Below are 15,421 nucleotides of genomic sequence, written 5' to 3'. Positions count from 1 at the left end.
TGTTCAGGATCCACTACTATTTCAAGAAGTCAGCAGCAATCCTTTGCATATGGCTTAATGGTAAATCCATTTTGTACAGTAGGACTCACCCATCTATTTGGGAGAAGGACTGCTAATCTCACCAAGGCGTCTTAGCAGACATAGAATCCTCTCTAAGAGATTCTCGGTCATCCAGGTCATGGTTGTGTCAAAGGTGCTTTTTCAAAAGGCAACTGGACTTTGTTTTTTCCTTGAGGAAGAAGATGTTTCGCTTCTCACCTAAGAAGCCTCAACAGTTGTGGGGATGACCTACCTTCCATTGCCCCCCACCATCCAGTCACAACGTATGACATTTCTTGGATAAGAAGCGAAATGTCTTCTTCCTCCTCCTCCTCTAGGAAAACACAGGCCAGTTGCCTTTTGGAAAAGCATACACACATGGCATGGCATGGCATGGCATGGCATGGCATGGCATGGCATGGCATAGCATAGCATAGCATAGCATAGCATAGCATAGAATAGAATAGAATAGAATAGAATAGAATAGAATAGAATAGAATAGAATAGAATAGAATAGAATTCTTTATTGAGCAAGTGTGATCGGACAAACAAGGAATTTGTCCCGGGTGCATAAACTCACAGTATACATATAAACAGCAAATAATAGGTGATAGGTCATAATCACAGTTACAATCATTAATCATACATTACAAACAGTGGATTAATCATAAGAAACCAATAGGAGTAGGAATATATATATTATTATTATGATAGTATTGGAAGAAATATCAGCTGGGTTTAAAAACAAAAATAAAACCGCTCACCTGGACTACAGGCGGCCTTTGTAACGTTGTTGTGGGTTGTACAGTTGTCTGTGCCTGAGACACTTGTTTGATTATAGTGGTTGGTGCTACCTGCCGAGCAATTATAGGAGTTCCCGGTGCCTGGAAAAGGTACATTCATCAAAAAGCAGTTAAATATAATTAAATAAAGGAGGAGTCACAAAATAATTTAGCAGAAGGAAGGGCGGGGAGAACGGTGTTTTGCAAAACTTGACATAAAATAACTTATGCGCTTTCTTCATCTGCTTCTCCTTCAAAGTATTCTTGCATATAAAAATCTGTCTATGACTACACAATCATATAGAGCATTACAATTTTGCAAGCTAATTTTCCCCCCTACTGGGATTCTAGAGGTCACTGAATAAATACTTTTCATGTTAAATACAATTAATATAATAAGAATGCTAAGAACAGAGAACCACTACATTCAAAAGTGTGTTAAGTGTTATTGAGGTGATGAAGATAAAGTGGCTTGTGACAGATTTTTGTTAAATTGTGATGATGTCACAAATGGGCTCTTAGAAAGGATCTAGAAAAAGAGGATTAGAAGAATATAAAGCCATCAGGAAGAATTTCAGCCCACCAGGAAAAGTACAACAAAAAGTAAACAGAGAAGAAAAAGTATACTATGGCCAGTTATTACTAGCAGACTTGTAGTATAATTCTCCTGTGACGGTTGTACGCTGCCCAAAGTCACATCTGTCATCTTTATAAAAATGCTAGTTTGTTTAAACAAGTGAATATAGGTAGTTCTCGACTTACAACCACAATTTGAATTGGAACTTCCATCACTAAGTGTGATGGTCATTTAAGTGAGTTGTGCCTGATTTTATGTCCTTCTTTGCTTTGGTCATTAAGTGAATCCAGCTTCTCCCATCAACATTACTTATTGGAAGCCCCTTAGAAAGGTTGAAATACAATCAAGTGACTTGGGATACTTCAACCGCCATAAATGCATGTGGGTTGCCCAAATTTTGATCAGGTGACTGTGAGGATGTATACACTATAAAGATTGGTCATAAGTCATTCTTTTTACTTCTGTCATAATTTTGAATGGCCGTTAAACAAGTGATTGTTAAGTCGAGGATTGCCTGTATATAAAAATAATCCTAACCCCAAAACTGAAATGGCAAGTTGCAAAGAGACCCAAGAAGGTAATCAAAATCAAGCCGTAATTGGGAATAAAATTTGAATGAGGTAATGTGCATGATTGCTGGAATATTTCAACATTCAATTCTGCAAAATCAAATCACAAAACCTCTGTCTTGTAAGGCCAAAGCAGATTTCATTTCAGAGATGCTACCTTGATTCTGAGACCCTAAAGCTGTCAATTTTCAGCTTGATGGACACAAAGCACCTTTCCAGGCTGCAAGAAGTGTGATGGCCTTAATATTAAGTAAGGATGCTATTATTTTATATCAATAATATAAAAGCTATATATACTCAAAGTGAAAACAGCTCAGGCACAACTGGGAAACAGAATATAATTAATTATTAAACGCAAAACTCTCAGCTAGGTACTTGATCTGCCCTAGCTTCCACTCTCATCTCAAATGCTTTCAACTGCTTGTATCCCTGTGATATAGGGCCAAATACCCCCAGATCTTTAAAAACTTAAATGCATGGATTTAAAAAAAAAAACAAAACAAAGCATGCAAAGTTTTTTTCTTTTATATTTTGTGGACATTTGAGGAAACTGTATTTACTTAAAGAAACTTGGACTGTTAAAAGCAAAGGAAAAGATACAAATCAAAAATTAGTCAAGAAACCCAAAAAGCCAGGGAATACACACTCAAACTTTGCAATGTTTGCCTCGGAATTAGAAAATTATCAGCGCCAACTAAGTGCAAACAGGTTGCCTCAAACTGGCTCTTCTGATAATTAATTACTATTAATTATTATTCAATATTATCATTATCGCTGAAAAGCAATTACAAGATAAATGGGATTGAAGCTTTGGTATTCAGTAATCACAGGCTTTCCCTAAGCAGGTACCAAAAGAAAATCAAAATAATCTTCAAAAATAATTAGAAAATAAAACCTTCAGTCTACAGAAAGAAGTAGCGCATTCTTTTCCCTAGCCCGGAAATTTTTAACTCTTTCATGCCACAATTTTTTTTCGAGTCAGAACTATATGCATATATCATAAACTGAATTTTTCATCTGTTTAGAAGATATACAGTTCATACCCTGCAAACAATCCCCCCCTCTCGGGGGGGGGGAGAGAGAGAGGGGGGGGAGAGAGGGAGAGGGAGAGAGAGGGAGAGAGAGAGAAATGAATTATCAGGGGAGCAATTCTAAAGAGAGAGACAGTAAAGTAAAATAGAGGAACTACAGTATTTATTATTCCTTTTAACTTCCCAGGGTTCCTTCCCACTTATTTAAAATTGGAAGCAAAACAATTAAAACCAGGGATTATCAATATATTATTTTACTTGATAATATATAAGGTAGTGCATCCTTAAAGACTGATGACAAGAGTGATCAACTTGGAATTTGTTTGACTTCTTTCTAAAAATTATCAACATGCATTAACAAAAACCTTTAAAAGACCTCAATTCTAATGGGAGTAAGGAAAGACATATGGACAATTTCTATGTCAAAATCAAAACAGATACAGAGTGATAGCCATAAATATAATCTGCTGGAAATTTCACATGGTGAAAAAGGTAGGATTTCTCATATAATTACAATCGATATCAGCATTTATTCTCACACATAAAGTTTTTAGACATTTTGTAGTCTCTCGCTTATAAGAGAAATGGAAGATTCAGTTTGATAATAATACTATGCATGCACATAAAATTTGCCACACATTTGGGCATTTCTGTTTTGAGACTGAGGCTTTGCTGTTTTTCTTAATACTGTGTGGGCGGTTAGATTTTGAAGCAGAATTGCTTCTGGCAGGATTTTGCAGAAGGAACTTAGGTAGATTCCAGCAATCAAACTGCTTGCTTTCAAGGATAACATCTTGTAATCCACATTTATGAAAACACTGGAAATCTAAGATTTGATTCCTGAAGGACAAGAAGAAGAGTCCTTGAATGTTATCGGGCAGGACCATATCTGGCTAGCGTGGCAAATACTTTCAGGGGATCCTAGGACAAAAATAAGGTATAGGGCAGGAGATCCTAGGCAGAGCACCAGAGTGAAAACAGCCAACTCTTATTAATGTCAACCTCCTTCCAAGTAGACCAGATTGGAAACATGACAAGATGAGCAAATTCTACTTTATTATAGAATCTTGAAAGTCTGAAAGTACAAATCTCCTGCCATCTCTTTTTACCTCCTGATTAGTTAGGGCGGATCCTTTCTAAGTTTCTTTCTCCAACCATTATTTAACTATGGCTTCTTCCCCCTTTTATATGACCATTCCCTAGGCAGCCTCTCTTCTCCCCATTTTCCAAGGTCATTCTCGCATTCCATTACAGATACCTTCAACATAAGAAAGAATTTAAGGTGTTATTTTACTTACATTTCTCAGGGAACTGACCTGCACAGTCGAGAGCTGGACCGGAGAAGCACTGGTAGATGTGGCAGGGCGAGGAGTCATGGTAGTTTGAGACTGGGACTGTGCATGGGCTTGGGCCTGCATTTGTGCCAAAGCATGTTGAGGGATCATCAGTAGCTGGCCACTCTCACTACGTACAATGACCATGCCTAACAGAAAACAGAGAAAGCAGCCATCAGAATTGGTTTGAGAAAGAAAATCAACCCCAGCTGAGAAGGGAGGAAGATGCAACAAACATCACTGAAGAGGCTAAGAGAAACATCAGTTGGGTTTCGATTAAGAGGCGAAAAGGGGTTACTTGCCCTTTAAATGTTATACTTCACCTCATAATTTGCAAGAAAATGGCATTAATGTAGAAAGCCAGCATACAAAATTTATTTTGACCCAGTTTCAACAAAGATTAAAAGCTGCTGGACAGCTCTTAAAACAAAAACAGAAATTTCCTTCAACAAAGCTTCCGTTGATGCATTCTGAGTTTCAGCGAGCGGCAATACTGCTCTACAACCCTCTCAATCACTTCTCTCCTGTCTTTAGCAAAATAAATTCTACAACCATTTAAAAAGCAAAATACATGTATGAACACCTAAAAGTCTGCAAAGAAATGGTTACTGGAGAGGTCTTTTTGTCTTGGAAAATTGCATTTTAAATAAGATTCTTCCTTCAAGATGCCCAACCTAATACACATGTGGATCAGCCCTATTAACTGCATAATAACTACACAAGATAGCGTTAAGTTGAGGAGTGGTTGAAAAGTCTTAATGAAGGACAACTTATCTGTTAGTACAGTAGATTTAAATTCCATTCTACCATCCACTATACAGCTCACTATATTTTTCTGGTTTCACACAAATGTAAAATTGTTTATCTTGGAATGCTGGTCCCACTTTTCCAACACTTTACTCACTTCTGAAAAGAGCAACTGGAGGAAAAACCTGACAGTGAGCATGGTTTTATTCAACCAGCCTTAAAAGCCATCAGCCAATTAAATGCAAGTTTCAGAAATAGAAACACAAATTGTCTAACTTCTAAATTAATTTTCCATAACAGTTTTAGTCACAAAAGTAGTTATAAAAACCAAAACTGCCCTCCAGTGCATCTGTAACAGACGGTGGAGCACTGAATTATATCCCCAAAGAAAAATTAAAGTCTTCCATTCTCTGTTCAGCTTCATAGATCTACAGACTTAGCTTACTATAACAGTTATGGGCAGGGAGAAGATTGAAAAACCTAAAAAGTCCATGCAGTGGCTCCAAATCCTAGGAGCAACAAAATTAATATCGTTAATCCATTTAAATGGAAATAATTTAAATTGCATATTTATTAGCATGGGTATAAAACAGTATTACGGGCTGATTTTTTTTATTTCTTCAAAGCATAATGTATTTCACATATTCTACACAGAAATAAATGAAGCATAATAAATTAAAGCATACCAATCTACGTACAAACAACAGTCTAGAAATCTTCAAGCAATTGAGAAACTATTCATCTCATGCAGATAACAGTGATAACAAAATTGGCACCATAAGGACACCTGCTTTCATTTGGAAAATAAAAATATTTTAGAATGTAAAAGTTTAGTAAGAGAAATAGCTGAATGTTTGCTAATTTTCTTTTTAAAGTGTGTTTACTGATAAGATCTTCCTAGAGAAGGGGAGGGGCTGAAGAGATCAAGTCTTCTGAATTGAAATTGGGTTGTTCTAATTTTTTTTTTTTTTTTTGAAAATTTTATTTGGGTTTTCACCAAAAAAAAAAAACATAATACAAATAAAACATCTTTTTTGAAAATAGCAGGGTCCCGGGTTACACTTCTTCATACAGACACAAACTCAATTTCATGCTCATTTTTATGCTCTATTCCATATCTTATTACTGTTTTACATTTTCTACATAGTTTTTCTCCTCTTTTAATTTTCTCAATTTTATTTTGATTATCTCACCTCAATTCAAATTATTATATTTATACTTTTTTCTGTCCTGTTTCAATTTCATATTATCTTTTCTCGTTAAACAAATTTTCTCCTGTAGTTGCTAATTGGAGTATGACACCTTTATATCTTTTGATTTTATCCATTCAACTCTTATTTAAGCTTCAATGTATACCTTAAGGTTATAACATTCAATATAATACATAACTTCCAACTTCCTGGGTTGTTCTAACTTCTGACAATGCTCCAAGATCAAAACAGCCTCACTGAAATCTCAACTTGTTGAAAACACAACGGTCCGTTTTAAGCTTTATAGAGTCATATACAGGTGATCCTTGCAACGGTTGCTGAACAAGGAGTGATTATGACTGGTCCTCTGAATTCTGCCCATTGTAGCAACCCCCATGCTCACATGGTTATGACGTATGGCCTTCTTCGCCAGCTCTCCACAAACAAAGTCAGTGGGAAGGCCAGGAGGAAGACAGAACTCACGCACACATGAAGTCTTCACTTAATAACCTGTGCAGTCCACACAACAACCCAGGACTGCTGGAATTGCTGTCACTAAGAGGCATGGTCCTGTGATGTCACGCTTTATGACAATCCTGGTCCCAGTTGCCATTGTTAACCAAGGATTAGCTATAATATAAGGGCTGGAAGGAACTTTTGAGATCTTCTAATGCCTCAATTCACTATCACAGCCATCCAGCTTCTAGTTAAGCAACACTAACAGGCTGTTCGTTAGTAAACAACTTTTACTGTTAGGAATTGTTCTCTGGTATCCAACAGAACTGTTTGATTCCCTTGAAAATTATTTGTTTATTTATTTATAAGGTTCCATTTCTACGGCTGCCCAGTTAAACATGGGCTGTTATTTCTTCCCCTGCTTTCTGAAACAACTAAAGAATCCATCACGATCGCCCTTCAAATTCTTATCTAATATTGCATTTCCATTTTCATCTTCTGCACAGGTAAACCTGCATTTCACAAGTAGCCTTTTTTTTTTTCTCCTCTAGCCACACTCCTTCTTGCTTAATCTTTCCCTCAGCACGCTCCTGCCACTTCATTATAACTGTGGATAGATATATTTTTTTTGTAATGAATAATGGAAAGTTTGCTTTGTAAATTGCTTAACTGCAATTCTCTCATCTATCTTTTTTAAATACCTGATTAATTCCTCTGATCATTTACCTCTGTATTTTGTGTATATTCACCAGCCCTACATATGTAGCGGGTCTATAGATGTATGCGCACATTTTTAGAAACTTTCTTCCACACATTCAAGAACTGAAAAATATGCCAGCTAAAAAAGACTGGATTGTGAAAGGGAGCTCGAGGGAGAGGGGGAGGGGAGAAGGGAAGGGAAAGGAAGGGGAGGGGAGAGGAGGGAGAGGAGAGGAGAGGAGAGGAGAGGGAGGAGGGAGGGGAGGGGAGGGGAGAGGAGAGGAGAAGAGAAGAGAAGAGAAGAGAAGAGAAGAGAAGAGAAGAGAAGAGAAGAGAAGAGAAGAGAAGAGAAGCACATGGAAAGGAGAGGAGTGAGGAGGGGGGGAGGGGAGAGGAGAGGAGAAGAGAAGAGAGAGGAAAATAGAAGCACATGGAAAGGAGAGGAGTGAGGAGAGGAGAGGAGAGGAGTGAGGAGGGAGAGGGAGGGGAGGGGAGGGGGAGGGAGGAGAGGAGGGGAGAGGAGGGGAGAGGAGAGGAGAGGAGAGATTTGTTTATGGGAAAGGAAAAGTACCATGTTTATTATTTTTTGAAAACAGGTGCTTTGTAGGGTAGGACCTGCCACAGCAGCAGGGCAAAATTTAATTTGCACAAAGGGACTGCATATGGCCAGAAATATTGTCTATACATTGAACCAGACTCCTTAATTCTGTTACAGGATAAGCTGATGCTCGCCAAGTGCAAAGGGAAAGCATCTTGCAGGAGTGAGAAGCCACTTTAATGCAGACTGCACTTTTGATGGCCATTGGAACTAAATCTTGCCTAACAAAAAAATAGTCAATACTTAAAAATATGCATCTAAATCTCCTACTCTTAAAACTGAAGAAATCTTGAAGAGATTAGTAAAGCTGAAATACTGGTATACCACATTCAGAATTTTCCATTTTGCTACATTTCAGATCCGCAGCTACTTATTTATTAAAACAGTGATTCACCAGCAAGAAGAGGACACGCCAGTGATTAGTGATTAGAAAAGTGGACCAAACACGATAGCAGAGTTAAAAGCCTGCACTTTTACTCTTGCAAAACATTACCAGCATCATTGAAACATTGTAACAGCAATACAGTTAGTGCTCCTTTAGCAACCATAATTGGGACAGGCAATTTGCTAAGCAAACCTGTTGTTAAGTAAACGTGAAACTGTGTTTATGAAGCTACAATTCAGGTTTCCTTAGCTTTACGGACCTGCAAAGTTTGTAAACATGAGGATTGGTTGTAAACTTACTATTTCATCATTGAACAGTCACTAAACAAGGCAGACACTAAATGAAGACTTTATGTATCCACTCACTTTCCAAGAAGATACAGTCCATCAGTGCTCCACTGCTCCACTCCAAACTGGCTAATCTATGCATGAAAGAATAGATGAGCACGAATCTCATATAAAATATGGCGATATCCCAGAAACATCTCTACCTTCTACATCCAATTTTCCTCTGACTTCACAAATTACTGTCACCACCACAATTATCCATTCATAAATATGTGTGTGTGTGTGTGTGTGTGTGTATACATGCACACTTGACAAAAGGTCACACATTTGGCAGTATATGAAAGCTTATACTATTAGCCTTATACAAACCACTGAAAGAATTCAGTGACAGTTGATATGATAACTATAATACGGACACACATGCACACACACACATATTATGTCATCTTCAAACTAACAGGATTTTTTTGTTTGTTCCAATCCACCAGAAAAAATTTACTAATTTTCCTGGAGACAATCACTAGAGTGATTACAGGTAGTCCTCGACTTATGACCACAATTGAGCCCAAAATTTATGTTGCTAAGTGAAACATATGTTAACTGAGTTTTACCCCATTTTACGACTTTTCTTGCCACAGTCGTTAAGTGAATCATTGCATTTGTTAAGTTAGTAATGTGGTTGTTAAGTGAGTCTGGCTTCCCTATTGACTTTGCTTGTCTGAAGTTTGCGAAAGCTGATCACATGACCCCAGGACACTGCAACCGTCATAAGTATGAACCACTTTCCAAGCATCTGAACTCTGACCTTGGGAATGCTAATGGTCGTAAGTGTGAAAAATGGTTGTAAGTCACTTTTTTCAGTGCCATTGTAATATTGAACAGTTACTAAATGAATTGCTGTTAGTCAAAGATCATCTGTACTTTTTTTTCGAATGCTGACAGAATAACATACACTATGATTAGCCTACTGGAAACCTCAGGGGAAAAAATAAAAACCAAAGATTAAAAAAAAAATCAGTTTAGGAATCATATTTTTAAATTGCATGTTGATTTATATCACAACTTTCAGTAACAGTATAAACAACAACAAATAACAATTTCAAACATGATACAAACTGTGTCATAACATCACTGCACATGTTATGTAAAAGCCATCGTCCGTGAAATAACATTATTACACAAATTGATATTAATAGGTCTGAGGGAAAACTGGACTGCTTTGTGCCAAGTCCATTGCATCAGAGTGTGGTAAACTGAGATTTTGATGTCTCACAAATAGCACTGGAAGCAAAAAACACTCATGGGTAAATGTTCCCATTCCAGATTTTGAGGCAGAAGTAACTTTACTGTGCTAGATTTATGCTTATCAGGCACAAACTAGTTGAGAGCTACTGTAAACCCATGTTTCTTGACCTTGACAACTTGGCTAGCTGGGGAATTCTAAGAATTGAAATCCACACATCTTAAAGAGTTCCTAAGGTTGTGAAACACTGCCATAAACATTTAAGAGCCTCTCATTTCAAAACCTGGCATCTTTATTCTCGTGTGCATATAAAATTGCAAGGTTACTTTCTGCCCATTTTTATGTTGCATCTCTATTCTGAAACAGAAAGGGGAAACCTGCACTTAAGAACAATATATCGAGTGCCACTTTTAAATATTGGTCACCAATGCAGAGGTTTGAGAGAGAAATGAGGAATATTTTTTCCAAAGGAAGGCATAAATGTCTCCCATGAGATACAACACAGGTAGTCTGGCCTCCCACGCGGTTCAATCCAATCTTCCTTCTGTCCCGATGTTTTGCCTCTTCTGCCATCCTTGAAGCTTTATGCACTGCGCAGTTATGCACTAATACATTTTTCTCCTGCTCCAAAATCAACGGTTCTGCGTTGGGCAAATGCTTTTAGCTGTGAAGTATAGGTAGTCCTTGACTTACAGCCACAATTTGAGGCCAGAACTTATGTTGCTAAATGAGAAATTTAGAGAAATAAGTCACTTTTTTCAGTGTCGTAACTTCAAATGGCCACTAATTGAACTATTTTAAGTTGAGGACTACCTGTATTTGATCAGCCTCGTGTGTGTGTGTGTGTGTGTGTGTGTGTGTGTGTGTGTGTGTTATGAACCTATTTTCCAAAACACCAGAAGGCAAGGTGAGAAATTATGGATGGAAACTAATTAAGGAGAGAAGCAATCGAGAAGTCAGGAGAAATTTCCTGACAGTGAAAGCAATTAACCAGTGCTCCATCACTGGGGGCTTTTAAGGAAAGACCGGACAGCCATTGGTCTGAAATGAGGGTCTCCTGCTTGATCAGGGGGTTGGTCTAGATGACCTCCAAGGTCCTTTTCCTTCCACATTTATCACTTATTCTTTATAGCCAAATTTCAACATGAGTTTTTTTAGTTCAAATCTGATATTCTATATTCCTAGTCCCAACTAGATGGCTTCAAAACCATTTATTATTACAAAGCCGAGATAGCTTCTAAAATCAACAGCAACAAAAAAAAAAACAGAACAAAACCCAACTCACTCATTTGATCCCACAATCTTTTGACTTTAGCACCCATTTCACAACGGACCAACTTTAGGAAAACAAATTATCTTGATCAAAACCCAACACACGCAGACGTCAAGTCCGAGTTCCAAATATCAGCCGCACATAAGTGACTCCATCCTTCCGAGGTCGGTAAAATGAGGAGCCAGATTGTTGGGGGACAATATGCCGACATTGCAGACTGCCCGGAGAGTGCTGTAAAGCACTATGGGGCGGTATATACAAGTAGGCCTCAACTTATGACCACAATTGAGTCCAAAATCTATGTTGCTAAGTGAGAAATTCGTTAAGTGAGTCTTGCCTCCTTTTACGACTTTTTGTGCCACATTGGTTAAGTGAATAGCTGCAGTTGTTAAATTAGTAACATGGATGTTAAGGGAATCTGCTTTCCCCGTTGTCAGAAGGTCGTAAAAGGGGGCCACATGACACACACACCTCGGGATACTGCAACCATCACAAATGTGAATCAGTTGTCAAGCATCCGAATGTAAATCACGTGACCACTGGGATGCTGCATCAGCCATAAGTGTGAAAAATGGTCATGAGTAACTTTTTTCAATGCCGTTGTAGCTTCAAACGGTCACTAAGCGAACTGTTGTAAGTCAAGGACTACCTTTAAATCTAAGTGCTGTTGCTATAAGTATCCAACATAGCATAACAGGACACCATCACCAGAAACCTGTTAATGCTCAGAAAAAAGGTACGCAGACTAGCTAAAAAAAAGCAAAACAGTTAAAACAGGCAAAGCACATATCGCTGCCAGCGACTACCAGCCTACATTTTGGGTCTTGTTCATTTCTGAGGTTTCTTGCTGGTTGGGCTTCAGAACAAACTGCGGAGCTGAGGTCAGCTATCACTGTAATTTATCTTCATCTATAAAAAGGTACTCTTAGCAGAGGAAAGATGCTGCTAGAGCCTGGAATTTACTGCATACCAGCCTCTCTCATATTTTTATTGCTTTTTTAATGTAATAATTTCAAATCTTAATCAAAAGAATGGGGGGAACAGAAATAAGCGAGGTAGCAAAGCAGACACATTGGTGTCTACATGCTGGAAACTCAAAACGTAACACACACAGAAATACATATTTTCATGAAATGAATAAGTAGCATTTAAAGTACTGTCTTTCAATCACCAATTAAAGGTAGAATCCAATAGCAAAGCAATAACACTGACCCTGCTCACCTTTCAAAAGAACGAAAACATGATTTGGACAATGGGCTCAGAGACAAGGGAATGTGGTAGAGCTGGCACAGTGGTTGCACTGAGTGTTATTGCTATATGTGACTACCACAGCCATGAATTTTACGAATTTTTAAGGATATTTTTAAGACGCTTTTGTATTTTTTTAATCGCATTGCCCTTTTCTGTTGTTTTTATATTTGTTTTCAAGTCTTATACCTATGATAGACAGCTATATACATTTCATAAATAAATTTAAAAGCCTGAAAAAAATCTGTTCAAAGACTAGTCTGGTTCAGTTTTCAAAATTTCATTTGTGAAATTTGTCACGCCTGCATTGTACCAAGAGAGCATCTTTCTCATTTTACTTTCCCAACAATCGTTTAACATTATATTGAGCTGAGAAGAACAAATGTTAAATTTAAAATGAGTCCTCATAGACTCTGCCATTGCAGTCATGTGGGGTGCATGGTTTTGACATGGCACTGAGTTGCATTCACATGATCACAATTTATGATATTTCCTGTTGGCTTTCCACAAGCAAAATCAACAGGGAAGTTGCAACCATATGAGATCCTCGCTTAACAACATGTTCAGTCCTCAACCACATCATGTTTCATGACTCTGTTGCTTAGCGATGACAATTCCGGTTCCAATTTTTGTCATTAGTCAGGGATTCCCTGTATCACAAATGGAAATAAAGTTCCAGGTTATACATGTGGCTATAGAATGCGTTGGTTGCCTCTAGTAAGTTTTCTTTCTCAGCCTCAAGCTTGGAATATTACATGATAAGAATACCACCTGCTGGTCAGGAAATGCAAACTCCAAACCTTCTTGGACACTCAGAATTAAAGTAAAATTTCAATTTGTCAAACATCCATTTAACAGAGGTCAGTTGTACTTGGCAACACTTTAGGTGGGACTTCACTCTGAAAGAAGGGACAGAACCTGCTGTTTCAAGAGCAGTCTGGAAAACTGGTATAACTTAACATCATTTGCATCACCGTATCATTGACAATTTTATGTCAACTGCATCCATTTACATAATTGACAATTAAATATAAATTTAATGGAGACCCCTTTCAAACGGTCCATTAAATTGACGTTTTACTGTAGTGCGATTTGGTGGGTAATGGGAGGGAGGGGGTAATCTTGAACATATCAAAAAAGAAAAGAAAAGAAAAGAAAAGAAAGAATAAAGGTTTACAGGTATAAGTACAAGTGTAAATTCTTCCGCTTCCTTTCCACTTCGGTGTCTGTGTGTCCCTGAAATGCTATGGAAACACTCGAACAAGCAAGGGAAGCCCACCAACATCCCTGGGTTGCAGCTCTTTCTGCAAGGAGGAATGTGCTGAAATTCCTTCAAGCTGATATGCAGGGCTGATCAAGGTTTACCAGAAATGTTTAGAATCATAGAATTGTGGGGCTAGAAGGGACCTTGGAGGTCTTCTAGTCCGACTCCCTGCCCAGGGAATGAGCCTTGAACCATTCCAGACAAATGGTTGTCCAATCTTTTCTTGAAAACCTCCAGCGATGGAGCAACTACAATTCCAGGAGGCAAGCTATTCCATTTATTATTTGTTTTGCCAGGAAATTCCTCCTTAGTTCCAGGTTGGATCTCCCTCCGATGAGCTTCAAAGCCACTTCTTTTTGTCCTGCGCTCAGATGCTCTGGGGAACAAATCAGTCCCCTTTTTCTAGTGACAGCCCTTCAAGGGAAGATTGCTGTCAGGCCTCCTCTAAACCTTCTCTTCATTAGACTAAACATACTTAGTTTCCTTAGCCGTTCATATGGTTTAGCCTCTGGACCCCTTATCATCTTTGCTGCTCTTCTCTGCACTCTTTCTAGGGCAGGGGTGTCAAAGTGGATTTCTTCGAAGGCCAGATCAGCATTGTTTTTCTCCTCCGTGGGCTGGCCAGGGGGGAGGGGGAGGGAGACGGGATGGTCGCCTCCTGAATCACCCTGCTGGCCAAAACAGGGCACAGAGGGGGGGCTCGTGTGTCCCCCCATGTGGCCCATTTTCAGCCTCCTGTGGCACTCTGCCAGCTGAAAATGAGCTGGGGGGGCTCATGAAGCCCCCACGGTGCCCCGTTTTGGCCGGCAGAGGCACCACGGGCCGGTCCTTTGGTATTTCCAGGCTGGCCCCATGGGCCATACTTAAGCACTCGGCAGGCCAGATCCGGCCCGCGGGCCTTGAGTTTGACACCCCTGTTCTAGGGTCTGAGCATCTTTTCTATATCGTAATGTCCAGAACCGAACAAAGTATTCCAAGCGTGGTCTCACCAGTGTAGTAAAGAGCACTATTATCACTTCTTGTGGTCTTGACCCTCTGTTGAAGCAACCTAAGACTGCATCGGTTTTTTTGGCAGCTGCAGCACACTGCAGGCTTATACTTTAAGTGGTAATCCACCAGGACACCTAGACACCTCTCACAGTTACTACTGTTGAGCCTGATACTGCCTATTCTGTACCTGTGCATTTGGTTTTCCTACCTAAATGCAGGACCTCGCTTTCTCATCGCTGAACTGCATCTTGTTGGGTAGAGCAATTAGTTGAGTCATGCAATTAATTAATTGCACTTATTGATATCCATGAAGGGCACACCAAAGCAATGATCCACACATCTTTGTCATATGCAAATATGTAGCTTTGGATCATTTTTCTCAATAAATCTATGAACAATTTAATCTTTTTGAGTCATTCATTTAACTGAGTTCTGTTTATTTATTTTAAGGACTTGTTTGGAGAACAGAGTATGTTTGGGGGCATATTTCTGCAAAAATATTGAAAATTCAGAAGGGTTCGCAAACTTTTTAAGCATCACAGTGTACATGTTTGTTTGCACTGTCTGACTATTGCAACCAGCAATCTGTGTGGCTTATCTTAGATCAGAATAAATGTAAGATATTAACACTGAATAATACCAAAGAATAAATACGATAAAGATTTAAATTATGTACAGTTGAAAAGTTCATATGATGAGAGAAATGAGA

The 15,421-nt window shown here is 38.6% G+C and overlaps 1 protein-coding gene across 3 annotated transcripts in view; it reads right to left on the bottom strand.

Annotated features, from left to right (window-relative positions):
• The window catches only part of TAF4 (TATA-box binding protein associated factor 4), an 88,427-nt gene that overhangs the window by 40,192 nt on the left and 32,814 nt on the right, over positions 1-15,421 (bottom strand). For 2 of the 3 annotated variants that reach the window (XM_026664901.2, XM_087959199.1), the window contains exons 3-4: positions 4,297-4,481; positions 804-923 (exon numbers count right to left, since the gene is read on the bottom strand). In XM_026664901.2, the coding sequence (XP_026520686.1) occupies positions 804-923; positions 4,297-4,481 (305 nt within the window). The remainder of the gene's footprint in view (positions 1-803; positions 924-4,296; positions 4,482-15,421) is intronic. The other variant, XM_026664902.2, reaches the window with a different exon arrangement.

The sequence above is a fragment of the Notechis scutatus genome, chromosome 3, assembly GCF_049901735.1.
Source record: "Notechis scutatus isolate UNSWTSFEM ecotype Mainland chromosome 3, rNotScu1.2, whole genome shotgun sequence".
Lineage (NCBI taxonomy): Eukaryota > Metazoa > Chordata > Lepidosauria > Squamata > Elapidae > Notechis > Notechis scutatus.
Note: the sequence above shows the minus strand (reverse complement) of the source record. Positions and strands in the feature narration are given on the sequence as shown.